The 24,559-nt window shown below is 56.1% G+C and overlaps 9 protein-coding genes and 1 non-coding gene across 10 annotated transcripts; 4 read left to right on the forward strand and 6 right to left on the reverse strand.

Annotated features, from left to right (window-relative positions):
* The first annotated feature begins 75 nt into the window (after positions 1 to 75).
* On the forward strand, positions 76 to 1,831 carry J3D65DRAFT_641636 (RPAP1-like protein). The gene has a single exon (XM_066801907.1). The coding sequence runs from the start codon at positions 95 to 97 to the stop codon at positions 1,535 to 1,537; it is 1,443 nt and encodes a 480-aa protein (XP_066650281.1). The 5' UTR covers positions 76 to 94; the 3' UTR covers positions 1,538 to 1,831.
* Positions 1,749 to 3,969, reverse strand: J3D65DRAFT_162092 (tubulin binding cofactor C-domain-containing protein). Its single transcript, XM_066794176.1, has 3 exons — positions 3,436 to 3,969; positions 3,195 to 3,355; positions 1,749 to 3,145 (listed from the first exon to the last, which is right to left on the reverse strand). Exons 1-3 carry the CDS (start codon positions 3,515 to 3,517, stop codon positions 1,961 to 1,963), a joined length of 1,428 nt encoding a protein of 475 aa, XP_066650282.1. The 5' UTR covers positions 3,518 to 3,969; the 3' UTR covers positions 1,749 to 1,960.
* A 957-nt stretch (positions 3,970 to 4,926) lies between these two features.
* On the reverse strand, positions 4,927 to 5,668 carry J3D65DRAFT_561688 (uncharacterized protein; the record flags this gene model as incomplete). Its single annotated transcript, XM_066797527.1, has 4 exons — positions 4,927 to 5,018; positions 5,069 to 5,263; positions 5,324 to 5,443; positions 5,494 to 5,668. 4 exons carry the CDS (start codon positions 5,666 to 5,668, stop codon positions 4,927 to 4,929), a joined length of 582 nt encoding a protein of 193 aa, XP_066650283.1.
* Positions 5,669 to 6,221: 553 nt separating this feature from the next.
* On the forward strand, positions 6,222 to 9,990 carry J3D65DRAFT_672307 (uncharacterized protein; the record flags this gene model as incomplete). Its single annotated transcript, XM_066803477.1, has 4 exons — positions 6,222 to 6,240; positions 6,298 to 7,251; positions 7,297 to 7,342; positions 7,395 to 9,990. 4 exons carry the CDS (start codon positions 6,222 to 6,224, stop codon positions 9,988 to 9,990), a joined length of 3,615 nt encoding a protein of 1,204 aa, XP_066650284.1.
* A 964-nt stretch (positions 9,991 to 10,954) lies between these two features.
* On the reverse strand, positions 10,955 to 11,036 carry J3D65DRAFT_t152. The gene has a single exon. It is a non-coding gene; the product is annotated as a tRNA-Cys (tRNA).
* Positions 11,037 to 11,228: 192 nt separating this feature from the next.
* J3D65DRAFT_561746 (Glycerophosphoryl diester phosphodiesterase family-domain-containing protein) lies at positions 11,229 to 14,540 on the reverse strand (the record flags this gene model as incomplete). The annotated part of the gene is made up of 6 exons (XM_066797529.1): positions 11,229 to 11,752; positions 11,828 to 12,119; positions 12,171 to 12,271; positions 12,372 to 12,417; positions 12,470 to 12,528; positions 12,746 to 14,540. 6 exons carry the CDS (start codon positions 14,538 to 14,540, stop codon positions 11,229 to 11,231), a joined length of 2,817 nt encoding a protein of 938 aa, XP_066650285.1.
* A 1,130-nt stretch (positions 14,541 to 15,670) lies between these two features.
* Positions 15,671 to 18,660, forward strand: J3D65DRAFT_641655 (ankyrin repeat-containing domain protein). The gene is made up of 2 exons (XM_066801908.1): positions 15,671 to 16,175; positions 16,229 to 18,660. The coding sequence occupies exons 1-2, from the start codon at positions 15,754 to 15,756 to the stop codon at positions 18,222 to 18,224; spliced, it is 2,418 nt and encodes an 805-aa protein (XP_066650286.1). The 5' UTR covers positions 15,671 to 15,753; the 3' UTR covers positions 18,225 to 18,660.
* A 58-nt stretch (positions 18,661 to 18,718) lies between these two features.
* J3D65DRAFT_561937 (AMMECR1 domain-containing protein) lies at positions 18,719 to 19,827 on the reverse strand (the record flags this gene model as incomplete). The annotated part of the gene is made up of 2 exons (XM_066797539.1): positions 18,719 to 19,124; positions 19,223 to 19,827. 2 exons carry the CDS (start codon positions 19,825 to 19,827, stop codon positions 18,719 to 18,721), a joined length of 1,011 nt encoding a protein of 336 aa, XP_066650287.1.
* Positions 19,828 to 20,243: 416 nt separating this feature from the next.
* On the reverse strand, positions 20,244 to 22,436 carry J3D65DRAFT_641660 (CRAL-TRIO domain-containing protein). The gene is made up of 3 exons (XM_066801909.1): positions 22,146 to 22,436; positions 21,945 to 22,086; positions 20,244 to 21,894 (listed from the first exon to the last, which is right to left on the reverse strand). The coding sequence occupies exons 1-3, from the start codon at positions 22,340 to 22,342 to the stop codon at positions 20,548 to 20,550; spliced, it is 1,686 nt and encodes a 561-aa protein (XP_066650288.1). The 5' UTR covers positions 22,343 to 22,436; the 3' UTR covers positions 20,244 to 20,547.
* A 200-nt stretch (positions 22,437 to 22,636) lies between these two features.
* On the forward strand, positions 22,637 to 23,998 carry J3D65DRAFT_162259 (uncharacterized protein). The gene is made up of 3 exons (XM_066794178.1): positions 22,637 to 23,063; positions 23,251 to 23,379; positions 23,439 to 23,998. Exons 1-3 carry the CDS (start codon positions 22,930 to 22,932, stop codon positions 23,866 to 23,868), a joined length of 693 nt encoding a protein of 230 aa, XP_066650289.1. The 5' UTR covers positions 22,637 to 22,929; the 3' UTR covers positions 23,869 to 23,998.
* Positions 23,999 to 24,559: the final 561 nt, after the last annotated feature.

Below are 24,559 nucleotides of genomic sequence, written 5' to 3' on the forward strand. Positions count from 1 at the left end.
TCTGACCCTGGTCCACCGGCTCTGGGTGCTTACATGTACCTTGCCTTGGCTGAATGTTCTGCACACCATCTGCCATCCACCTTCACCACCCACCATGTCCACCATCTCCAAGGGCGATCGCTTCCACCTCAACTTTGACGATCCGGAGCGTGGCCTTCTCGGCGACAGAGTCGATCCTGACAGCGACCATGCCGCTGACGACATTCCCGTCGCCGCGCTGTCCGCCTTTAGCTTCATTGGCGACGTCCAGGAACGAGCCGCAAAAGCTCCATCCGCCCCGTCGATGAAGGCCACTCCGACTGGCTTTCCCGCACACAAAAAGCGCACACGCGTGTCGGCCTTTAAGAAGCAACGGAGTCACCGACCAAGCCAAGACGCTGACGGCGCAACTCCACATGCGCCTGCGCCTGCGCCTGCGCCAGTGCAAAAATCGCCGTCGCCACCCGCACCACAAAACGAAGAGACTTTTGACGAGACGGAGCGACGGCGCATAGATGAGGAGAATAGGCAGTGTCTGGCTGAAATGACGCCTGACGAGATTGAAGCCGAGCGACAGGAGCTGTTTGCAAACCTCAATCCCAAGTTCCTCGAGCGAATGCTGCAGCGCGCAAACCTCGACCAGGGCAGCAACGAGACCAACTTCACCCCGCCTACTGACGCAACCACACAGCAACAGGAGCCATCCCGAAAACGCGACCCCGCCGCTCCCAAGAAAAAGGTTGCATTTGCAGAAGAAGAGCCTCTGGAAACCCCAATGGCTCCCAAGCCCGCAACAGTGGTAGACGAAGCAGACGAAGAAACCCAATCCGCGCCATCCATCTCCACCATACAAGAAAACTCCATGCCCCCAACTCCCTCAATACACTTCCCACAACCACCGCAGCCACCAACTCTCGACCCCAACTCGCCCAACTTTCTCGAAGACCTCCACGCCAAATACTTCCCCAACCTCCCCGCCGACCCATCGTCCCTCTCATGGGCCGCACCGCTCCCGACCCCCGACTCGGCCGCCGACCGCGCATCGCCGTATCACCCCTCCCTCAGCACGCTCGACGCCGCCGACATCCGCTTCGACTTCAACGGCGCCATGGTGCCGCCGCGCGCCGCGCGCGCCCTGCCCGTCACCCTCGGCCTCCACCACCATGGCGCCGCCCCCGAAGCGGCGGGCTACACGGTCCCCGAACTGGCGCTGCTGGCGCGCAGCGCAGTGCCGGCGCAGCGCTGCATGGCAATCCAGACGCTCGGCCGCCTGCTGTACCGGCTCGGCCGCGGCGAGTTTGGCGTCGAGGGCACCATCGAGGTTGACGGGCCCGAGGTCCTCAACGAAGGCTACGAGGAGCAGCTCGAGGCGCAAAATGGCCGCGATTTGGCGGATTTGGCGAGGGGCTTGTGGGAGCAGGTTGATGAACATCGCGTTGTGGAGACGCTTAGTGAGGAGGTTAATCGGCGGAGTGGCCATTTGACGGCGAAGGCGTGTGCAGAGGAGGCGCTGTGGTTGTGGCGGAAGGGCGGCGGTAGGAAGAAGAGGGCTGTTTAGGGGCTTCTGTGGGGTGTGGCCGGGAGTTGTTCTCCATTACAGGGAGATGGAGGGAGAGCAGGTTCAGAGTCGAAATGTTGGAAGCGGCAAACCTGCTCTCGAAAATCGAAATGCACGTATCAAATGCGCTGCGGCACCGCTGGCTGGATGAGTGGAATGATGGAATAAAGCACTGAATGCCTACATGCGCCTATGCTATGATGTTTTTCATTTCGCACACAGTTCATGGAGACCAAACAGCAGTCTGAGACTGGGTTGTTCTCCGCCGACAACAACCAATTCAAGAACATGAACGCAATTAATAAAATGCGTATCCTGCATTGCAACTTTTTCCTTTTCCCTGCCCCCTTATCCTTCTTCCCCACACACGCTCCCTTCCCCCCATCCTCCCACCACTTTTATATTCCTCACTCTCTAACCCCCTCACTTCCCCCCACCACCGACACCAACACCAACAGCCCTCAAAATGTCGTCGACGCCCAGCTCCGGCCCGCCCGGCACCAGGTCGCGCCACACGGCGTCGGCGACGCGCTCGTCCGCCGCCAGCGCCCGCCAGTTGGGCGACGCCGCGCCTGCCTTGAGCCACTTGAAGTCGTCGACCTGGTCCCAGAGGTTCGGCTGCACTGCAGACGACTCACCAGTGGCCTCGCCTGCGGATCGGTCTGACGCCTCGGCTGGCGCCTCGGCATAGATGGACGGACACGGAGCAAAGCGCACACCCACACAATCCTCGATGATGGGGCGCGAGGCGCAGGCCAGGTAGACGGCGACGTCGCGGCACTCGTGCATGCGGAACTGGCGCGTGCTGCTGACGACGACGACGCTGTGGGCCAGGTTGGTCAGGTGGATGGCGCCCGAGACGCGGCCGCAGACGATGAGCGACGATTTGATGTTTTTGAGCGTCAGCGCGGCGAAGGGGGCGGCTGCTGGCGCTGTTGCTGGTGGTGCTGCCGTTGCTTGTGATGATGATGGTGTGGTGGTGGTGGTGGGGCTTTGTTGTTGGTTTTGTTGTTGTGCTTCTTGTTGTTGCTGCTGCGCTCTCGTCGTCGACGTCGGCATCGACATGTCGACGATGCAGTGCCGCAGATTGGCGATCGTGCCCGACGACGTCGCGTGCGACGCGCTCTCCGGCAGGATGATGTGCAGCCCCGTGTGCCCAGAAATGGTCACGCTGTTGGCGCCCGAGAACGAGGGCTTGCGCACCGGCGTGCGCGACCGCTCGTGGCTCGACAGGTTGCGATTGACGTACGCGTCCTCCTCCTCGGCCGCATTGTGTCTGTCGTCGTCGTCTCCGGCGTCCGTCTCGGCGGGCGTGTGGACGGCGGGCGAGCCGTATGCGCTCGAGTCTGTCGTCGTCGTGCCGGAGCTGCCGGTCGTGTCGAGCAGGCCGCGGGCGGTCTTGGAGGAGGAGGTGTTAGATGCGGCGCCCGGCAGCTTGAGGCGTGCTTGCGAGGCCAATTCGGCGGCGTCTTCGAGCGAGATGGCGGACGGGTTCTTCTGGTGCGAGACGGCGGTTGCGACCTTGCGCGACGATTTGAAGCTGAACTTGGGGCGCGGCGCAAACGAGGCGCGAGCTTGGGCGAGCTTCTCATTGAGCGCTTTTATGGCCTGCCAAAACGTCAGTATCGCGAGTTGGGCAGTCTGAGGGTAGACTCACCTCGGCGTAGGTGCGTTGGTCGTAGGCCGGAATGTAGGCCGCCGCGTCTTTGACCTCGCGCGACAGGCGTGCGATGCCGGCAAGGCAGTGGTCGACTCCATCGTTGCGCTCGCCTCCCGTCACCGACTTGTCTGCCAGCTGCTCGATTTGCGTCTGCAGCGCTGTGCCGACCGCCCGTCAAGTCAGTCCAGGTCTGGCGCGCTGGGACTGCCGCGCGGAGAAGAGGTGGTCGCGTGCTCACCCGTCACTTCATGCGTAAAGTACCTGAAGAAGCGCTCCTTGAGGTCTCCTTGCGAAGGCGGTTGCGTCTGAAGAGTCGTCATGTTGGTGAGGAGGAGGAGGGGTAGATTCCACGAGAGGGGTCCGGGCGGTTCGAGGTTAATGAGGTTTGAGTTCGCCGTGCTGTGGTCCTACTGGGGACGAGGTATTTATGGCAACCCTGAGCCAGAAACCCCGCGCCGCTGCACGAGAGTCTTGATCAAATAATCTGCCGTTCACAGCAGGTCCGTCGATCCCCCCAGGTATCGTCTTGCTCGGTTTGTCCAAAGCGCGGCGGCACGGCGGGGCAGCGTCAGGGATGGCGGCCGGGTGCTGGCGTCGAGCGGAGACCATGTCCGCCCCCAGCCTGCGTTCAGCATAGTGCTACAGTCCAGCCAGCCAGGTGTCTCACGCAGGCTGTGCTGTTGACCACCTGTTTGCTTCTCTGCGAACTGTTCAACATTGATGGGGTGGTTGACGGAGACGGTGGCAGCAATGATGCGGGGCCATGAGGCGCCACGAAAGCTCTTTGAGCTCAACTGCACCGCAATGGCTAGGTAGCAAGTCTCCCCCTATCACGGCTGCGGAGATGCACAGGCACAGCGGGAGATTTCATTCAAGCACTGAGCACGCCACCAATCCAGCAACTTCATCCCTTTTGACTTTGGGGTGAACATCTCCGCTTGCTCCTATTCAACGTCCCTCCACAAGCCATCAGTCAGGGCCAGACTTACGACACGGACCCTTTACATTTGAACGGTTGAGACCGGTTCAGTGCTACGCGACAAATCGAAAGCAATACTCCTTGCCCCTCGAATAGATAGCATGAAATTAGCCCCTTAACTGGTTTAGTGGTGCCTCCAACCACAAATACAAAATCGCGACAATTGATGCGTAATTCCGCAGCTGCCGCTCGCTCAAGAAGGAGCCAAAATGAATTGATCAAAGTAGATATTGAGACAGGCCTGCCTATTTTGCTTGTTGTGTCATGAGATTCCGGCTGGGATCCATGGTGATAATGACGGCAGCTGGCTCTGTAGTAGCATCAATTGGACAATAGCGAGCAGTACCAAGGTGCCTTAACTTTTGGTTCCCCACGGACCGCTCAAGCGATATAAATTCGACGTTGATGCACCAGTCGAACAAACCTGTTTTGAGCAAATGGCGTTCTGGAAGCAGTATGCTCGCGATGGAATGCGAGACTGGAGGGATTGTAATTCGGAAATCAGTAATCTCAGAGGCGTCAGTGTCCTGGAAATCTTGCCATGAATGATTCTCTCGCTGCCAGAGCTCCTTGTAAGCAGACTTCACGTTGCCCGTTGGCAACCAGGATTCGGCCATCTTTGGTAAAACAACGCTTTGTACAGGTAAATGGTTCATCTCGCTGTTTGATGAAATCTTGAATGGACCCATGTGTAGCTCTACTCGTACTCCGCACTCCAGTCTGCTTCGCATCTCGTCTGATTTCCCACTTTCAACGGGGAGCCGGGGGAGCGGTAATCTCGTATCCGTACTTGTCTTTGAGCAACTGGCGTCTCCTGTCTTCGTAGCCAGGCATGTAGATTCCTGTGTCCGATCAGCATCGACCCATGATCGCATATGGCCCATGGACGTACCGCGACCTTCACCGAGGTGTTCAACAGTCTCCTCCGACGGGTGTCTCCAGTTCCTCCTGTACTGCTCGACCCTTTCAACTTGGTCCACATCCGGGTCCTTGCGAAGACCACCGATTGTGTGGCCGGTGTAGTGAAAGGTCGCAAGAATGGTCGAGAGGCCGACTCCGAAGCCCACAATCGCGGGGATACTCCGGTCTGTTGAGTGGAATCAGCGGGGAGCGACGGGATGCAGCTCGGACAATCTGGGGAGCATACATCGTAATCCAACCACGGCACCGCCAAAGAAGCCGCCAATGGCCTCGTTCCAGGTATCGTCCTTTCGACGCAAGTTGGCAGCCGAGCATCTGGTAAACTCGTAAATGGTGCCCATGGCGGCTGCAACGATTAGCCACTGCACTCATGAGACTTGGGCGGAGCCATCTAACTGAAGTAACCCGCGGTCGCGCCAAATTTTGTAAAAACACCCATCACGCCATAGTTTTGCCTTGCCAGAGTGTTTTGGGTGGCAGCCACAAAGACACCGGCCGAGCCCAAGACGGCGGCAGACTTCACGGACCGACCAATGGTGTCCTTGGGATGGTAGGGGCCCTCGTCAGCCATGATGGATGGGGTTGGAGGTGGAAAGGTGTCAATGGTCAGAAAGAGTGCAGCGCGTCGCGATACACAATGGTGCTTGGTGTTGAACGCACGACCGGGGGTGATGTCGGCGGGAGCGCGGACGGTGGTAATCAAGAGGAGCTGGGGCGCGATAGGTGGACAGCTGTTTGGCGGTAAAGGGCGGCAGAATCACGTAGCTCCATGTCCACTGCAGCGGCGCTGATGCCATGCCAATGCGGCAACTGCTACTCCAAACCCTCCTCCTCTCCCTCCTCCGGCTCGCGCCGTTTTCTCTACCTCTCCACCTCCTTCGAATACTCTCCACGCTACCTCCGCCAACCATCCTTCCTGCGGCCCCAGCTCTGCTTTGTCGACGCGTTGTTTGCCTGGCCGTTTGCCGCATACCCGCTCCAGTCACTCGTCCGCCGCTCTTGACTCTAGCTGCGGTCTCTGGGGCCTCGCGCGCCCTCTAGATCCTCTCCATCCATCTCTCCGCCACTGCCAACACCGGTGGTCATCCTTACTGCACCGATACGGCTCCGCGCCTTTTGGCCCAATGTCTTTTCCCAATCCAGGTCGGTGCCCAACTAGCAGCTCCGCCAGACAGCCCTTGAAGTTGACCATTTCTACAGGGAAGACTGCGCCGTGCTTGATAGAAGACCTCTACAACTATGACCCGCGCCAACGAGCTCACTTTGGCCGCAACGTCCTCGCCGAGCCGCCGCCTCATCATGACCCAAACAAATCCTTTGCCGAATATCCTCCTACCCCGCCCAACTGCCGTCACCATCTGGTGCTGAAGCCGGACCAATGTGTCTTTCCGGAGAATTGGGATACGCGAACAACTGGTTCGACCGTCTACAAGATTGCCTCCATGTGCAGGCTTTGTCGTCACCACTTTGCCGTCACTCTAGACTTCCGGGGAACAAATTGCCGGAATCCCTGCCCAAACGAGGAGAACAAGCTGCACCATTTCCAGTGCCGCGGAGATAGCACCCGCGAGTATGATGCCCCTCAAGATGCTCCACAGGAGAGGTATCTCTTCCAATGCTCGTCCTTGGAATGCAATGCCTGGATAAAAATCGAAGTCTTGCGCCCTCGCCTGGACAAAGCGGAAATCAACCTCCTGTCCAATCAAGAAGTCTTGGAGCAAAGGCTACAAAAAGCGAAGAGACTGGACCCTGGCAGGGACGAGCTGCAGGTTGCGCGTAGTATCGATGGATTCTACATTCTCTACGCTTACATCAAGGACGCCTTGACGAGCGATACTCCTCGCTCCATACCTGTGCGCAACCGGAAATTCTTGGTCACATATGGCGAAGATTGCGACCAGATACTGGAGCGATTAGGGTTCTCCAAACACGCGGCGGAGACGGATGGCGGCTTTTGGCATCTGCCCTCTCCGACTTCGGACTGGGACCGTTTGAAGGGTGACGACTTGAGGGATAACTTGGACGACACAATGTACGAGCTTGGGTCCTTTATGGACCTGTACCCCAAATGGTTAAGGGACGAGTGCAAGAGATATTCTCCTTCATCGACGCCAGCTCGTGACTTTATCGAGAGAGTACTTGGCTGCTTCAACTGTGGGTTTGCAATCTACTCTCCTGAGCCTTGCTGATGAAAATTAGTACCCAAGCATACTATTGCCGCCAGAAAAACCGCCGCAATCCATCCGTAAGTTCAACGGCCGGCGACCTGTTTTGACGGCTAACATGAGCACATGCAGATATTACATCGGCCTTGGCGCTCTTGACACTTTTGCGGACAGTCTAGTCATCTTTGCACATTCGCGTCAAGTCCAAGTCGATGTTCGGAACAAGTCCTACTATTTGGAGTGCCTTCAAGAGATTGCAAAGACACGAGAGAGTGAAGAGCTAATGACGCAATGTGCGGTTGAGGAATCGACTGGCACCGTCAGCCGTAAGGACGTGGCGGAAGCGCTCAAGTACTTCGACTTTGACATTGCGGATGTTGACAAACTTGAAGCCACTCACATCATCGGCTCTTTCCGCGCACGACTCTCCGACATTCCTGCCCGCCAGGTTCCAGAAGCACGCCAAATGCTCGCCAAAATCGGTTCCTACAAGGACGACAAGGACATTTTCGACGCCGCCAACGATTCGATCGAGTCCTATGACCAGGCAATATCGTACTTGGGAATTTCTTCAGACACTCCCGACGACTTTGTTGCCTCCACCGCCACTGTAAAGCAATCAGAAGACCCTTCAGAGAGTGAAAGGGTGACCCAAGCTGTAAAGCTCATTGCAGAACATCGACAAAGCACTTCCCTTTTTAGTTTCATCACCACGGGCGACATGAGCAGCACCGATGATGCCGAGACCGAAAAGGCCAAGGCGTACAGCGCATTTGGGCTCGAGAACCACAAGGGCGGGATTGACCTGGAAACACTCGAAATTCAACTATCCAGCAGCAAGGAAGCCGAACCGTCAAGAAGTGCAGAGCTCGATCGTTATGCAACCATCATCAGAAACGACATTCAAGGCTCGACATCGGCACCACCACCACCTCCGAGACATCCACCAGAAACATGGCCTGTTGGGATTGAGAATCTCGGCAACACCTGCTACCTCAACGCCATCCTACAATACCTCTTTACCGTAAAACCACTCCGGGAGCTTGTTCTGAACATTGAAGATCACTTGATGGAGGTTACTCCGGAAAATGTCGACAAGAAAAAGATTGGCGGTCGAAAGGTTACGGCCGAGGAAGTGCATCGCTCTCAAACCTTTGTGCGAGAATTGAAGGAGCTTTTTCTCGCCTTGATCGTCACTCCAAGCGCGACTTTTCGTCCTCGATATGAGTTGGTCGAACATGCCCTGCAAACGGCGAACGCGGACGAGACGACTCAAATCTCAGACACGGATGACAAGAAACCCGAAATGGACAAGCCATCTACCGAATCCAGCACCGAAAAGACGGAAAAGACGTCGGAAAACGACAAGGCCGGCTCCGATAGCAGCGAAGCGACACTGGTGGGCGACGGCGACAAGGATCCGGAGAAGCTACCTGACGCCGACGATGGTACCAATGTCAAGGAAGGCAACGACGCAGAAATACCGCCTCCTGACCACCCACCGCCGGTTCCGCCGAGAACTCAGCCCAGTCCGGCGCCCAAAGTTTCGTACACCATGCAACAAGATGCATCAGAAATTCTGAATAACATTTTGACACATCTTAGCAATGCCATGCGCCCCGAAAGAGTCGATGAGGATGGCGAGCAGATTGACCTCGTCAAGCAGCTTTTCTTTGGAAAAGAGCGCGCTTTCAAACGCATCAAAGGAGAGACTACCGGCCATGTACTGCTCTTCAACGCCCAAAACATTACCGTCGTAGATAGGCCGAAGCACGTCTACGACGCCTTGGATGACTTGATGGACAAGAACATTGTCGAAGGTTCTGAAAAGACCGAGGAGTGGTCTGCGATTACAGAACTTCCCCCCATTCTCAAGCTTGACGTGAAGAGATTGGGATTCGACCGAGAAAAGGCGCAAACTACCCGCTCCGAACACCATCTGGCCCTCGACGATACCATCTACATGGAACGCTATCTCGACAACGAAACAGTCATGGAAAAGAGACAAATCTCCTGGGAGAGGAAGGCGCGCGTCAAGGCTCTGAAAGAGAGAAGAGAAAAGCTTGTTTCAACGCAAGTGAATCTTCGTCTACCAGACGCGCTCCTTGCCACTTCTGAGTACTTGTCTGACTTGGATGATAGTCGCGATTGCTCCATTCCCGCAGTGAAAGAAAAGCTCAATATCAGGGCCAAGAACCTGGACCATGAAATTGGAAGGGTTGACAGGAGGATTGCTCAGATCGAGCAGGAAAATGCTTCTCTATTCGCCGACCTGAAACAACATCCTTACAGGCTCCACTCATTGTTCATCCATCGCGGTAGTACCGGTGGAGGGCACTACCTGGTTTCCATTCGCGATTTCAAGAACGACATCTGGCGCAACTACAACGATGAGACTGTCACAGAAGTCACCGACGTTGAAAAGAACATCTTTGGTGAAGGCGAACCCTACTCCAAGATCATCACCACTTGCGTCGTCTACGTACGTGCCGACCTCAAATTCGGAGAGCGTGATCTCGTCGAGGCAATATGTCGCGAACCTCGACCTGAGCCTGAACCAGCTTCGACGGACGTGGAGATGACGAGCTTCAAGGATGACTGGACCAATCTTCCTGTTACTGAGGGGGTCGAAGTCAACGACCAAAGCCAGAATACTGATGGGTGGCAGAGTACTACTGGGTACGAGAACGACTCAGTGGGAGCGGACAAGAAAAATGGTGCATGGTAAATAGGTTCCAGTGTGTGCACCACTGCCCTTCTCGATGAAGCTTTACAAGGCGGACTTGCTTTTGCTGACTTGGAGTAGTGGTGGTCTGGAGATGGGTTGCCAAAAGTGGCGCGGACGCCTCAGATCGAGGGGTCCGCGCGATGCGGATTGCGACTCACCAAGGAAGAAACCCAGGCTGGCATGAGCATGTCGGGTTTTGCTCTTGAACACTTGTCTTTATCAGTAGAACAGCTTTCATTTCTGCGACTGTTGCAGCTCGGACACTCGCATTGATTACCTTTTCAGGCACGCTCGATACCACAAATTTTTCCCTTTTCCACAAGATCCCCTGCCGCAGTCTTTGTCGGTGCAAGAAAGATTTCAACTTTGCGGTCTCTTACCACCAAACACAATCATGGTTGTAGAGCATCGGGAGCAGGCGAACGAGTAAAAGCCATGAGCGCTGGGATGGGTTGGGTGGCGATGCATCCATGCATTTTTCTTTTGCGACTTGTTGGTATTGAGAGTCATCATCCCCTTCACCCCCTATTCCCCTCCCCTGTTCTTTCCCCATTTTTTTCATGTCGGGCTTTGGATGCCCCTGGCGCAAAGGGTTGGGTTCGGGTTTCAGGGCTTGGGATCTGGTGCAGTTGTGCATAGACGTGGTGCAGCGTCCGCACCTGTTGTGTGCAGGAGTGGCGGTGGTGCACCGTTACAGTTGAATGGATGCAGGAGAATTGGATGTGCAATGAGTCTCCAAATTATGTGCGAACAAAAGATTACATCTCTTGTCGTCGAAGACTCGAAGTATGCTGCTGTCCCTTGATATCCTTGACGCCCTTCCCACCCACCGTCCCCGTCAAGTCCCCTCCCTGCCGCGCAACACCAACCGCGGAAAAGGGGACCTCACACGGGCCTCCCGTTACCACATCTACAAGAGCAGCGCTGAAACGAAAAGGCAAAAAGAATAGCAGCGCTAGTTGAGCAGATTGGCCAGGACTTGAGCCTGGGACTTGCCGTGGATGCGACTGTTGCCACGGCATGCGTTACCACTACGCCACCAATCCACAAACGTTTGCGGTTGCTGCTGTATGGTGGGGTAGTGAGTGCACTTGTTTATATGCTGATTTTTAGCGCGCTGAGGGAGCTTTTGCGAATAGGGGTGGCGTGAACCAACTGTTTTATTTCTACTAACACATAGATGAATGAAGACCATAACCACCTCCACGCTCCTGTAGTACCGCGCCTCCTCACTTTCCCTATCCTCTACCCCCCTCCGCGCCCACCCTCTCCACAACCTCCCTAACCAAGCCCACGCGATCAGTAATGAGCACATCAATGCCGGCCCTAACCTGCTTCTCGACGGCCTCCACGTCGCCATTCGCGCCGCCATAGCTGCCACAGCGTAGCCCCTTACTCTTGACGCGGCGAATGAGGCCCGGGCAGATGCCAAACACGTCGGCCGCGAAGACGACCCCGTCGAGCCCCCACTGCCGCGCGAAGCGCACCGCCGACCGCACGCTCTGCGCGCGCACATCGTGGTCTTCGACCGGCTGCTTGCCGCCGTTGGTGATGAAGAGGATGGGGAAGGCGCGCTGCTTGTGCGCCAGGAGGATGCAGACTTCGGGCGTGAAGGAGGTGAGGACGATGGGCCGGGGTGAGGGGGTGGAGCTGGAGCTGGTGCAGCGCTCGATGGTGGCCAGGATCGTGTCGATGAAGGTGTTGAGGTCGTGGGAGATGGGGCTGACGCCGGCGCCGAGGGCTTCGTGGATGCGTGGGTACTCTTTGAGCACGCGCGCGAGGCAGACGTTAGCGCTGTTGTGAAGAGATGGTATTCAGGGCGGGGACTTGGTCTTACTGATCTCGATGTTGAAGCCAACGTCTTCGGGGACCTCCAGCAGCGCTTCTTCCAGCGTCGCAAACGTGTCTTGGATGAAGTGTCCGCGCGTGTTTGGCTTGAAGCCTTTGGCCTGGTAGTCGACCGTGAATTGCATCCTGTCCTGCACCTCTTTTGCTCCCTTTTCCTCGTCTCCAGTCAGGGAGCGGGCTCGTGAACGTGCAAGAGGCGGGGTCTCATGTGGAGATTGCACTTTCCCAAGCATGGAGAGGGGATCACCTCGAGGTGATTGTACGTTGCTGGCGTACATGAACTGCGTGGATGAGTGAGAAAAGCCCAGCCTTTCCCGGGTGATGTTGCTCACCTGTTGGTAGGTCAAGTCGTGGATCGGGATGTCTGTCCCAGATTCGCTCAAAGAAAAGTCGTGGAAAAGGACCGGCACCAAATCCCGGGTAACCTGGACGTCTACGAGCTCCATGTCAGTCCAAATTCATGCGGGGGCGAGGCAGATCTACCAAACTGTAGATGGTCAGTACACGTCCATAAGGTCTTTGAGATGGGAGACATACCTCGACATGGGTTGCGCCATGCTTTGCAGCGGAAAGAAATGACTAGCCGAATCATGTCAGCAAAGATGGCGGAAGAGTCACAGATGCAAATTACCCCTATCGTGTTTTCCCCAAGCTGGAGATACTTTTCATTTCCGTGGTTTTGGCCATTACCTGTAACCGTGTCAGTTTGGCGTTTCGCTTTCACTGTGAGTGTCGAAAGAAATGAGACTCTGGGTGCCGAGGGACGGCTGCCCCCTAAGCGCAGCTATAGAAGCAAATCAATGCTCTTAAGCGCTGCTGTGGTAGCAATGAATGCTCCCTAGGTGCACTCATGTTGCCAGGAGGTCTCAATTCTTTCGACGCCCACTGTGCTGTGAGCCTTGCGTACCTCTATGCCCATGTATCTGTACAGAATCCCAAGCATGCGATGGCGTGGGTGCACTCAGGCCCGGAAATGGATCGATCCTTACATAAGTAAAGGAGATCGAACCGATGAAGCTCATCGTGAAGTTCGAGAGCATATTTACGGAATGCTCCCTGATCAAACTCTCCCGTTGCGAACCGAAGCAAGATCGATCCTCGTGAAGAGTGGCTGCGCCGCTGCCAAGAAGCACACCCTTTGTCCCGTTTGTGGACGTGGCACCCCATAGTCTAAACTCGACGTACGCCCGGTCAGGGTCACGAGAAGAGAATGACATCGTGTGGCTAGCAATGTCGTCCAAAAATGGGTACCGGAATATGTGACTTTTTGACGATGATAGAATTTCAATTGAAAGAGCTGCATCAGTGAACTTTTGTTGGAGCATCTCGAAGTCTTTGTCCACAGCCCTCCTGTTCTGCTGCATCGGGCCAAGAGTGAGCACGAAGACAGCAGAGTCAGGTGGAAGATCCACTTTCTGAGCTTCTGGAACAACGGAATGGAGAAGCTTTGGGGTCTCTATAGCTTCGCTCGGACGAAGCTTGTCTGCGACAACCAAGTGTCCCCTGTATGCAGCGTGCTCTTGTGCTGTCCAACCGGCGTGGTCTGTCCGAGTCTTGTCCGCGCCAGCCTGTATGAACAGCTCAATGAGTGGAAGATTTCCATTTGCGGACGCCACGAAGAGAGGTGTCCACTCTCGGACTGAATCCGGACGGTCTATGCAGACAATTTGGCGGCGCGCAATTTTCAACAGCTCTCGAACGTAGTCTTCACGTCCGAGCCGGGCCGCCACGTGCAAGGCGGTCTCTCCGTTGTAGCTGGACTGATGTGTGATATCGACATCCTTGGTTGCAATGAAATGGAACATGGCGTCATTCTGTAAATGGACCGCTTGCAGTAGAATACTGGAAAGGATTGATCTGAAAGTCGACTGGTCGGCGGAGGCTTGTTCTTTGAGAATGGAAATGTACAGCTGTACTATCTCAACATGGCCGGAAATGACGGCTAGCTGTAAAGGAGTGAAGCCTTCAAAGTCTTTGGTCATGATGAGCTTGGCGAAGGCGGCTGAGGAGCCTTTTTCATACCCTTGCGAGAACTTCTCCATCAAAGAGCACATTTCGAAAGAGCCGCTTTCTGAACAGCTATGAAGCGGCAGCCTCCCAACCATCTCATCCGGGTTCTGGAGAAAATGCTGTCCCCTGGGCCCAACGTGTTGTAGTAATTGATGGAACAAGTGTGTCTCTTCCTCAATCACTTGGTACACGGATTGGCGCGAGTCTTTGGAGCCGCCAAGGGGCGTCGGACCCTCACAGATCACTTGAAGCAGGCTGTGTAGATGTTCTTCTTGGTCCCACACTTTGTTTTCACAATATTCGCCTTGGTCATCTCTGTGTTCGCATGAACCCTCCAGACAATCTTCTTCAGGTATTTTGGCCACAAAGCCTGACTCAAGTAGGAAATTGGCGCATTTCCAAGCTCCACAGTGAATTGCTAGACGGAAAAGGTCCCTTACGCCTGGAATGCGCGCGGATTTCCCTTGGACGGCGTTTTGAAATCTTTCCGGCGACAAAGGGATGTCGAGCTGCTGAAGCAAAGTAGGTGTGATTTCCACGACGCGCGACGTACTTGCGTCTGAAGGGTTTGAAGACACCTTTATCTCAACGGTTCGTTCCGGATCAGATGGTATTGACGGCCCAGTGCTTTGGTCCTTTGGTGTAAAAGCGTTTGAATTGGGCTGGCGATGTGGGGTGTCAATGTTGACCATGCGTACTGGCAGTTCTTCGATAGAAAGAAGGCATAGTACTTCGTGGTGGAAGCGATTCCAAGGTTTCGAGATGTCTTTCATTGGCAAAGACTCCAATCTCTTCGGACCCATGAGGGATAAATGGGTTTGATAGAAGAAACTCCAAGACATCGAGATATCTTTATTTTGAAATGACTCAAATATCTCCGAGTCTGTTTCCTTGAGTTTGTTCAAAATTCTTTCGGAAGCCTCTTGATTCCAACGAGCAAACAACTGGAGCTCCAAATAGTCATCGTACAGCTGAGAATAATATGGTCCTGCATCTTGAAGTGCAAGAGGATGCACGGCTTGGAGAACTTCCGATCCATATTTGTCCAGACTGTAATGGCGACAAATATTCGACTCCTTTTCATGCAAGAACACGTAATGTTGCCAGAAAAAATCTTCCACAACACCAATACTCGCCGTGAAACAGGACTCAAAATCTAGATCAATGTTGGATTTGTTTCTTCTGCCCTTCATTGCACATACCTGTAAAGTCTCGCGGTGATGAGTTTGAGGCCCTTTTGAGAAGCACCTTCAGCCGATCGTACGGGAGATAGAACTGTTCCCATTTCGGCAGTTTGTACAGATTCGATTTTTCGCCAAACTTCATGTTTGTCAAGAGTTGGGGGAAGACGGACGGGGTGTTGGAAGGGACGTCTTAGTTTTCGGTGGTCGAGGTTGTTAGGTGTTCCGGATCCACACGATCTGCGTTTGCCGTGCCACTTCCACTTCCCCAGTTTTCTGTGTCTGCCGCCAATCACGTCCATTTGTTTCGCGCCTGGAGCTCGGGGTATGAACCAGCACGGTGAGAGTGTTGAAAGAGATGAGAGCTCTTGGCAATGTGTGTGCGCCTGGGGCACTGATTCGCTCCTTGACATGTATTTAAAGAGATATTTTGAAAATCGAATGAAGAAGGATAGCGAAGCATTCGTTCGCTGCTTCACCTGTGCTTAGGAAGGGTAGTTGTTCATTGTCGCAGCCAGACCAGGGGGTTCCATTTCTTTCGACATCCACTGCCAGTACACGAGTGGGGGAGATAAGCCCGGGTGATACAAGGCTGGCACGATTCGAAGCCTCCAACCTCGTGCGCGTACCAGACTCCAGCACCAACTTGACCTCCTGGCTCAACGCGACCATTTCGATTGATCATTGTTACCGGAGTTTCAAATCCTAGCCTCGGACTGCTGCCATGGATCCACTTTCCATCGCAGCGAGCGCGATTGCGGTAGCAACACTTGCCAAGCAGATATGCGGCGCCTTTTCTGAGATGCGATCAACGTCGCGGAGTCTTCCCGGTCGCCTCCATGCATTGAACAACGAAGTAGCTGATCTCGAACTCGTCCTCATTGAGCTGGCATCGTTGGCGCAGAGACGTGTGATTCTGTCCGACAGCAAACATTCGACCATTCCGCACCATGTCAGCCAGGCGAGTTCGAAGCTGAGAGAGTTGCAAAACATCGTCGAGCGGCTGAGTGCAACTAGTCGAGAGAGCAAGGCGTGTTATTTCCTGGTCCACGTGTGGCGGAAAGAGAAGGGCAAGCTTCTGGTACTGCAAGAGGATATCAGGTCGATCAAGTGCAACCTGAACATTGTGCTTGGTGCATCGAACTCGTACGTTTCAATCCATCGATCAGTCGCGGGTAGCTTTGACAATCTTCCCGCAGACAAGACATTATGCAGATGCGACTGAATCTTGCGGCCCTGTCGGTCACGACGACCCGATCCACGCAAGAGCAGATTGCTTCGCAATGCCAGGTGATGAGCAGTCTTAGCACTGTCGACGACCGTATATCTCGCGTGGAAAAGATGTTGCTCGCTCAGGCCGATCAAGTCCGAGAAAGTCAAAGGACCCAATTCGGAAGCTCGTACAACATGTCTGTCCAGAGGCGCGTCTCGCCGGCAAGAGGGAGAGTTCAGAATGAATTTGCACAGTCTGGAGGAGTTGGAATTCGTGTCACGCCATGCACGGTTGCTTGCCGTCCTGGCTGTGCCTGCGCATGTCATGCCGCGCAGAAGGTGACATCACCCCGAGTGTTGAATCGAATATTTGGCCACCTCTTCCTTGGATACACTGACATTCCATATTTATCACCAAAATGCTCCGAGGGGACATGTGGAAAGAATCGCGGCAGCAAGCTCAGTGTCGAATACTGGTTCCCGATGGGTTACATATCGTCAACAATTGTCCGGATGCAAGTTGGCTACCAACCCAGCACTGGTGCCTTGTTTCAGCTCCAGACTCTGAGAGCTGTCCCGGATGACGCAATGTGCATCAAATTTGCGATGAGTGGAAACATTGAGGGGCTGCAGCATCTTTTCAGCAGGGGCTTAGCATCGCCCCGAGATGTCAGTCCCGGCAGAGGCTACACGTTGTTGCGATGGGCTCTTTACGCAAAGCAATACCGGACATGTGAATTCCTAGTCAACGCTGGGGCCGATCCTGATTACCGGCCAGTCGCGGCGTCCGACAACAGTCCAAGGATCAAGGCCAGTAACTTTCTGCTTGAGGAAGGTCTTCCTGAGGTCGGAGTGGACGCTCTCCGGTTGATCACCAAGGGAGGATATCACGAAGATTTTGTCGATGAGTCAGGTTTCACACTGATCCATCGAATTGTGTTGGGCTTGTCGCTGCATATCCTGGAAGAAGAGCTCGCACAGCATCCGGAAGAAATCAACACCCAAGATACCATGGGTCGGACACCGCTGGCTTGGGCGGCGGCAAGAGGAGATGCTCGTGCCGTGCTGACGTTGCTCTCCCATGGTGCGGACCCGAACATTTTGGACTCGCAAATCTCGGGGCCAGTGTCGAATGCAGCGGCGCGGGGATACTCAGCAGTAGTTCGATTGCTGCTCGAGGCTGGAGCATATCCGGATCCCACAACTCCATCAGGCGTGCAGAAAGGCAGTCCTCTCCTCGTCGCGGCGCGCAACAGTACCGATATCGTCCTTCTCAAATCACTGCTCGACTTTGGAGCAGAGGTCGATGCCAGAGGCACAGACAAGCTCACATCGCTCATCCATGCCGCACGTAACGACAACGCAAGTTTTGCTTCGCTGCTTCTGGAGTATGGCGCTGATATTAATGCCGCCTCGACAACGGGAGCCACTCCTTTGACCACAGCCATTACGCATAACAGTCATAACGTCCTGCGGCTGGTGTTGGATCGCTGGCACGAATACTCGGATTGCCCGCGGCTCAGAGGTCCACATTTGCTTCCCATAGCTGCGACATATGCAGACATGGGGACGTTGCAGATTCTGGCGGAGACGGATCATTTGAAACTGCGGCACGATCGAAACTATGCTGTCGGCGATTTTGCATCCCGTCTGCGTCAGCGTCCCGACTTTTCGGAGAAGCTTGCGATGGCGTTCGACACGCTGCTGGACGTCATCAACTGGTCTCCGCCCAAGTTTGAGAGGAAGTGCCCCGAAAGTCTGCTTGAAATGGGTGTGCTCAGGCCCAAGCTTTCTTCGCAGTTTTCTTCGCAGACAACTTTGGTGGACGATGAGGAAAGTCCTAGCTGTTTGCGCTTCTTCTCTTGCAACACCTCACCCATCATTGGCGGATCGGACATGTCGTCTGAGCGGTCCTACGACTCTGAAAACGACGATGTCTTTGCAGATGCGCACGAGAAGGGAGCTGGAAGACATCCGGGTTGAGTCGAGTAACGTCAAGCGATTCGGACAGAGCTGGCGAAAGAGGCAAGGCGAAGGTTGATTCAGCTGTGAAATGCGTCTGGAAGGATAGAGACAAGAATGCCAGATGAACGTGATTGCTTCGGCGAGCCACATGACTTGCACAAGATGAAGCACATTGTGACAATAGGAGTTGAGCGGACGGTAGGGTTGTAAGAGTTGCGCATTGTGGAAAGTCGGTGGTGACGACGGGAACACACGAGCTGGTGGTGATGGATCCAAGGTGGTCCATGCGCCAAACTAAGCCATGTTCGGAAATACAAGCGACATGACGGAGTGTGCGCTGGGTGGGTGGTTAGGTAGGTAAAGTAGTCAGGTACCTACAGTAGGTATGTAGGTAAGGTAGGCAGGTAGGCAAGTACCTACATAGATGCACCCACAGGGAGGAATCTAGCTAGGTATGTAGTCTCCTCGCAACGGGGCAACGGGCAGGAAGCCCTTCTCTCCCTCCCCACGACTCAATTCATCTCCCTCCTCCCCTCAACGCCCAACTCCCCCTGACACCACTCGCGCCACGCCCTCCACTCCTCCCAGCCCAAGCTGCTCTTGCTGCCCTCGTACGTGACGACGTTCAGCGACTGCACGCGCTGCCACTCGTCGCGGCGCCCGCTCCAGCCCGCCTTGCGCATCAGACTCACCATCGTCTCCTCCTTGGTCCAGCCCTGCTCCTTGGCCACGTCCGGCAGGTACGTCGCCCCGTAGCGCCTCCCGTGGTACGTGAAGCTGATGCGCAGCCCGTGCCGCCCGAGCTCCCACGCCATGGGCGAGGCGGCGGGTTGGAAGTTTGTGAGTAGCGTGACGGCACAGGAGAGGCTAGGGAGCTCGCGTGAGGTTATGGGAGGGAAGCGGGAGTCGTCGAAGGCGCTGGGACTGTGTTAGCGGGCGGGTCTGGCATTCGTTGCGGTGTGGGTCGGTGCAAGCTTGGTGTGGGGGTGGGTAGTGGTGCGTGGGGCAGTCCTTACGATGTCAACGCATAGCTCCTCAGCCCGTCCGACAGCTCCTGCGCCTCAAACGTGCCAATGCACCCGCGCAGGCTCTTGCTGCCGCCGCGACTGATCGTGTTCCACGTCACGAACAGCGGGTGCGCCTCGGTGGGCGAAATGGCCGCGCCGCCAGACTGCTGTTGGTCCGCTCGCGTCGAGCGCCGCAGCGCGGAAAAGATGGACGACCGCGACGATGCTGGCGTGGGCGCCGAGCTGCGCGACGACGCGGACGAGCTGCTGGTCGAAGTCGACGTCGACGGTATCGACGACGACGACGTGTTGGTCGATGCGGAGGCCGAGGCCGAGGCGGGGCTCGCTCCGCCGACGAGGCGACTGATGGCGGGCGGCGGCTTGAGGGGGCCGGTGGCGGCGGGCGCTTCGACGTCCGTCATGTCTTCATCGGGGTCGATGTCGTCGTCGTCTTCGGGTTCCTCCTCCTCCTCTTCTTCACCTTGACGACCGGTCGTCGATGACGTGTATTTGGCCCATAGCTCTTCGACTTGGGATAGACTCAGCGGTTGGCGCTTTTCGAGGCTCGCGCTCAGGCTCTCGAAGCAGTAGGCACAGTGGGCGGGCGTAGCCATGCGAGCAAACGGGCGAGCAAACAAGCTGCGGCGGCGACGGCGGGGACGGCGACGGCGGGGTAGCGATGAGGTCACGTAGAGAAAGGTTGGGCGGGGATCGAGAAATGAGGAGAAACGAAAGAGCGAGTGCAGGCGGTCAACGCAAGGGAGACAAGTCGGTGGTCACAATAGAGAGGGCTGGGATGAGGGGGAGCTACTGTTTGCTGGAGCAGCTCTACCTGCGACGGGGTGAGGATGGGATGAATCAGCTAGCCCGATGAATGCCGGCGGATGGCTGCGGTTGAGCTGACGGACGGAGGGCAGCAGCCAAGCCAAGGCAAGCAAAGCGGGAGGCTGGGAGAGGGCGAGAGTGAGGTTGAGGTGAGGGTGAGAGGTGGAAGATGTTATCGTTCAGGAACATGTGCCTGACTTAGGTTGGTTCCGCCGGGTCGCGCGTGATGTGATGCAGCCGTTGTCGACGTCAACTGCCGACCGAGCTCCTGATTGGCTTGGCACCCTTCGAATTACTACACGTCTCTTGAATTATTCGTACACTCTTTCTCTACCCCTCCCTTGCTCAATCCCACAAATGCAAGGGTGACAAAATGACAACCGAGTTGTAAACAGCTCTAGCGACTTAGCTAGGTGATTGATGCAATGCCGGTTTAGCATGCGAGCCCGTCCTTCGTCAATGAAACCCCACCGCTCTACCATAACAAGAAAGATCAGGAAGAAATGCAATCAGGCCTTCGATGTCGTCTGATCCCGCAGGTAACCCTCCACCTGCTTGTCCTCCATCTTGTCCACCCGCTCATCCTCTGCTGCCGCCGTCTTTTCCGCATCTTCGCCCTCCTTTTTGCCGTTGACGAGTCCCACGCTCGCAGCCACGGACCCGGCCGTCTCCTTTGCTTGTTCTACAAGACTCTTGCGCTTGCCCTCGCCTGTCTTGGTATCAGTCACATCCTTGGGGGCTTGTCCGACCGTGCTTGGCTCCATCATCACCGTCTTGTCACCATGGCCATGGTCGTTGACGGCGGCGTGCGGCGTTCCATCCGCGAGCTGGCCTTCTGCGTGCGTGCCGTTTTGGCCGGCGAGGCGGGCCTCCGAGGTGCCCGTCCTGGCTTCCACCGTGCGGTCGGGCAGGTTGAGGTTGATTGCGCTGTTGCCGGAACGCGGCGAGTCGCTGGGAGGAGTCTCGAGGAGTTCGGCATTCGGGTCGACCGCCGGCTGCGTATATGTTCCCGTCGTCGTCTCCATCGGGTTAAGCTTTTCAATCAAGGGCGTGGCGCCCGCAACGGCCGAGCCGTGCATGGCCTTGAGGCTCGTGTTGGGCGCGTGCAACGAAGCAACCACCTGGCGGCGAGGCTGGCCGCCCTCGCTTCCCACTGCAATCGCCTGGATCAAGCCGCCCGACGTCTCTTCCCACTTGATGGGACCCATGGGGATTGTGTCCTTGCCGTCCTGCTTTGCCGAGTTGATAAACTCCAAGCGTTCGATGATGCTCGGCTCCAGGTTGGGCAGCTGGCCGAATTCGTAATCCAGCTTGCCGCCATACCGCTTGGGGATGTTTTCGGGGTCGATGTACTTTTCCAGAGTCTCCTTCATGTTGGAGCTTGTGAGGATGAAGATTTTGGAGACGGTGATGGGGTCAAACCACCGCTTGATCCAGCTCCAGACGGTGGGGAAAAAGGCCGGGGCGCCAATGATGAATATCCGGTCCAGGGTCTCGGGGTAGTGTGCTGTTGCCAGTTGCGAGGCGTCTTGCATGTGGTTTTTGAGGTTCCAAAACTGCTTGAGGCCGACCTTTGAAATATCGACAATGTTGTTGCTCTGCGAAATGGGTGTCTCTGGATGACTCCGGTCTGGCATGGCCGAGCACAGGGGCATGACGAAGCGGGTAAGGTTTTCGTAGAGGGCAAACAGGCGGAGCAGCCTGCCGGGGACCTTGCGGTCTTTTGTGGTGTTGCCGCCGTCGGCCTTTTTCTGGCTGGCCTCGTATGCGGCAATGTTTTTGGAGTTGAGGTGGGCGACTTCAAAGAGGTAGACGGGGATGCCCCGCTTGTCGCGGCGACCAGTCCATTGCGGGTACTAAGGACAGTCAGCGTCGTCCGGGACCAGAGCGAAACTCGGGCACTCACCAGGCGGCGCGTCTCGTCGTACTCCTTGACGTCAATGGTGTCGTAGAGGTTGTCGAGGCGGTTCTCCTTGCGCCAGTCTTCGGTCTCCCTGAATTGCTTGAGAGCGTCGGCAGGGCTAAACTTGCGCGCTCTCAGGTACCGGCTGCGCTAGGCGTCAGCAGGCGCGGGGGCTGAGACTACATGTACTCGCACAAGACTCACAGCATCGTCTCGTCGTCATGGCTGGGGATCTTCTTGTCGTCGACGCCGGCGGGACGGTAGTATCCGGCATCTTTGCACAGCTCCTTGAACTTGTCGAGGGCCGTCTCCTGGTTGGCCGTGAGATGGCCGAGGTGGGCAGCGGGGTACTGGTACGAGTCGAAGCGCGACAGCTCGGCGCTGGCGTCGTCTTGGGGCATGTTGGAGAGGCGGTACGAAGGCGATGTGGGGAGGCGAGACGAATGTTTAAAGAAAGGGTTTTGCGAGGTTCAAGGACGAGGAGGGCCCTGCAAGGCTTGAGATGTGGTCGGCCTCTCGCTCATCCGCGCAGCCGCCCCGAAGATGACATACCATGTACCACAGTGCGCTCTGCTCCCATTCGGGGCGACCGGCTCCCACCGGATTCTCACCTCATCAGCGGGCGCACAATGGCTGTCCACGTCGAGCAATTCTCGTCCATCTGACCTCGATGCGCCAGGTCGCCGACGGCGCCGTTTCGACAAAGACTGACAATAAACAAGACGGCGAGCGGGTGCGGGCGCCGGGCCGCTGTGCGTGAAAGACGGACTGCTGTTCGCGGTCAGGGTGCTTGATCCCGGGACCCCAGGGCGCGCCGGCAGCTGTCAAAAGGTCGCTAAAGACGTCATTCAGGCCCAAGCAAAAAGACTCCGAGCGGCGACACCGAAGCGGACGAGCGGACGGCCGACGAAGAGCATTGCTTGGTTACCGCGGGGCCGCCTCCTCTCCGCCCTCCGCATTACTCTCTCTCTGCTTCACGTTCTCTCAGATGACGCTCTATAAACATGGCCGCGGCCCCTCTTCGACTTTGCATGCGATCCAGATCCGAGATGGCCAAGGCTGCCCCCTCTCAATCCGACCAATCACCTTGTCCGCACAGCTCGTGTCCATCACAATTTTTGGGTCAGTCTGAAAGAGCCTGGAGATCAACAGCCATCTTTTGAGCCGCCCAGCCCTGTGACTGCGGCTCGCTGCTTGGACTTTCGGGAGCTGTTTGGACATGGGCGGCTCTCTGGTATCCCCTTGTGTGCCTACTCCATTTGATCGGATCATGAGCGTGGAAGTCGTTGTTTGGCAGCTGATTCTACAGTCTTTGGTCAGACGATGCGAAGGGCTCTGTATTCCGTAGTCCGTTCGACTGCCACGCTTGTCACTTTGCAGAGCATCAACAAGGAACAGACGTCTCCCGTAAGCTCCAGCGTTTCGACAAATTATTAGAGTCTGGCGGCTCCCACCTCTCATCCGGCGTTTTGGCACCGTCCAGTCTGAATTTGACAGAGACGCCATCGAGCGCAATGGCTGCTGTCAGCCTCCGGCGCACCGAGAACAAATCAACCAATCCCGCGCACTCCTGACTGATCCGCAACGCCTCGTGGTCAGCAACCCACCACCAACACAAATAGATGTTGCTTGTTCGAAAAAAGTCTCGCTCGCGCCATCAAAAACAGCTGACTACGGCCAAGATCACAACGTCACAATCGCCGAGCTTTGCCAGGAGCGGAGCGAGACAGACGCGCGGGAGTGCACCGGGCCGGCCGTGCCAAGCTGGTTCCTCGCGACGTCGGAAGGATGGCCCCGAGGGCGGACCTTCCTGCCGTTGGGCCGAAAAGAAGGCGTTGGAACTGCCGGTGATGATGGGCAGGGGGGCAAGGGGGCGGCTGGAAACGGGAGCGTGGGTCATGGTTGTGGCGGCTCTGCAGGGGTCTGAGAAAAGGGTTGGTGATTGGTAAGGAACGGTCGCGGGGTTGCAGGAGAAAGTCTGTCAAGGGGAGTTGGGGTTTGGGAGGGTGAAAAGTGAAAAATCAGCATGGCAAGAGACGGGAACCTTTCATCAACCAAGTCTCGTAAGCAGAGGCAATGCTATGGCTTTCTCATGATCCCCAGTTGGTGAGTGGTATACTTTGCCCCGTAAGCTGAGCTGTCGCCAGGTCTTGTTTCGAATTGTCTGCGATTGCAACTCATCAAGCGATGGCAATCTTCGTCTACCTGGTCGCCGTCAACGAGATCATGTCGAATCGCGCGACAAAATTGCCATATCGAGCACAACGGCATTCGAATTGCGGGGACGCCACGTTTAGTACTGTGGCTGATGGAGTTGTGGCGATGCGCTCAATGTCGTCATCCCCAGGCGACCCTCGGACCCCTCCTGAATGCCCTGGAATCCATCGATGGTCCCCAAGTGAAGGCCCCGAATTTCTCGTGGACAACAGCGAGACGAGAAACTGCACATGAGAAATTGCTCTCCGTCGACAACCGGACAAGCAACTGCCAATCCACAGTCCAAGACAACAATCAATGAAACAATCAGACAGCCAACCTTAACCCACCCACTATCCGATGGCGGGGCACTTCCGATCCGAGGGCCCCTCGGCGGAGAGCTGTATCAGTACTTGAACAAC

The sequence above is a fragment of the Phyllosticta citribraziliensis genome (assembly GCF_038025025.1).
Source record: "Phyllosticta citribraziliensis strain CPC 17464 chromosome Unknown J3D65scaffold_15, whole genome shotgun sequence".
Classification (NCBI taxonomy): Eukaryota; Fungi; Ascomycota; class Dothideomycetes; order Botryosphaeriales; family Phyllostictaceae; genus Phyllosticta; species Phyllosticta citribraziliensis.

Bases quoted from the DNA above. Each gene is read 5' to 3' on its own strand.
- J3D65DRAFT_641636 (XM_066801907.1), top strand. From the start codon at position 95: ATGTCCACCATCTCCAAGGGCGATCGCTTCCACCTCAACTTTGACGAT.
- J3D65DRAFT_162092 (XM_066794176.1), bottom strand. From the start codon at position 3,517: ATGACGACTCTTCAGACGCAACCGCCTTCGCAAGGAGACCTCAAGGAG. The intron at 3,356-3,435 runs GTGAGCACGCGA...CGGTCGGCACAG, and splicing joins CTTTACGCATGAAGTGACGG to CGCTGCAGACGCAAATCGAG. The intron at 3,146-3,194 runs GTGAGTCTACCC...ACGTTTTGGCAG, and splicing joins ACCAACGCACCTACGCCGAG to GCCATAAAAGCGCTCAATGA.
- J3D65DRAFT_641655 (XM_066801908.1), top strand. From the start codon at position 15,754: ATGGATCCACTTTCCATCGCAGCGAGCGCGATTGCGGTAGCAACACTT. The intron at 16,176-16,228 runs GTACGTTTCAAT...ATCTTCCCGCAG, and splicing joins GTGCTTGGTGCATCGAACTC to ACAAGACATTATGCAGATGC.
- J3D65DRAFT_641660 (XM_066801909.1), bottom strand. From the start codon at position 22,342: ATGCCCCAAGACGACGCCAGCGCCGAGCTGTCGCGCTTCGACTCGTAC. The intron at 22,087-22,145 runs GTGAGTCTTGTG...CGCCTAGCGCAG, and splicing joins CATGACGACGAGACGATGCT to CCGGTACCTGAGAGCGCGCA. The intron at 21,895-21,944 runs GTGAGTGCCCGA...GACTGTCCTTAG, and splicing joins ACGACGAGACGCGCCGCCTG to TACCCGCAATGGACTGGTCG.
- J3D65DRAFT_162259 (XM_066794178.1), top strand. From the start codon at position 22,930: ATGACGCTCTATAAACATGGCCGCGGCCCCTCTTCGACTTTGCATGCG. The intron at 23,064-23,250 runs GTCAGTCTGAAA...CTGATTCTACAG, and splicing joins GTGTCCATCACAATTTTTGG to TCTTTGGTCAGACGATGCGA. The intron at 23,380-23,438 runs GTCTGGCGGCTC...TGAATTTGACAG, and splicing joins CGTTTCGACAAATTATTAGA to AGACGCCATCGAGCGCAATG.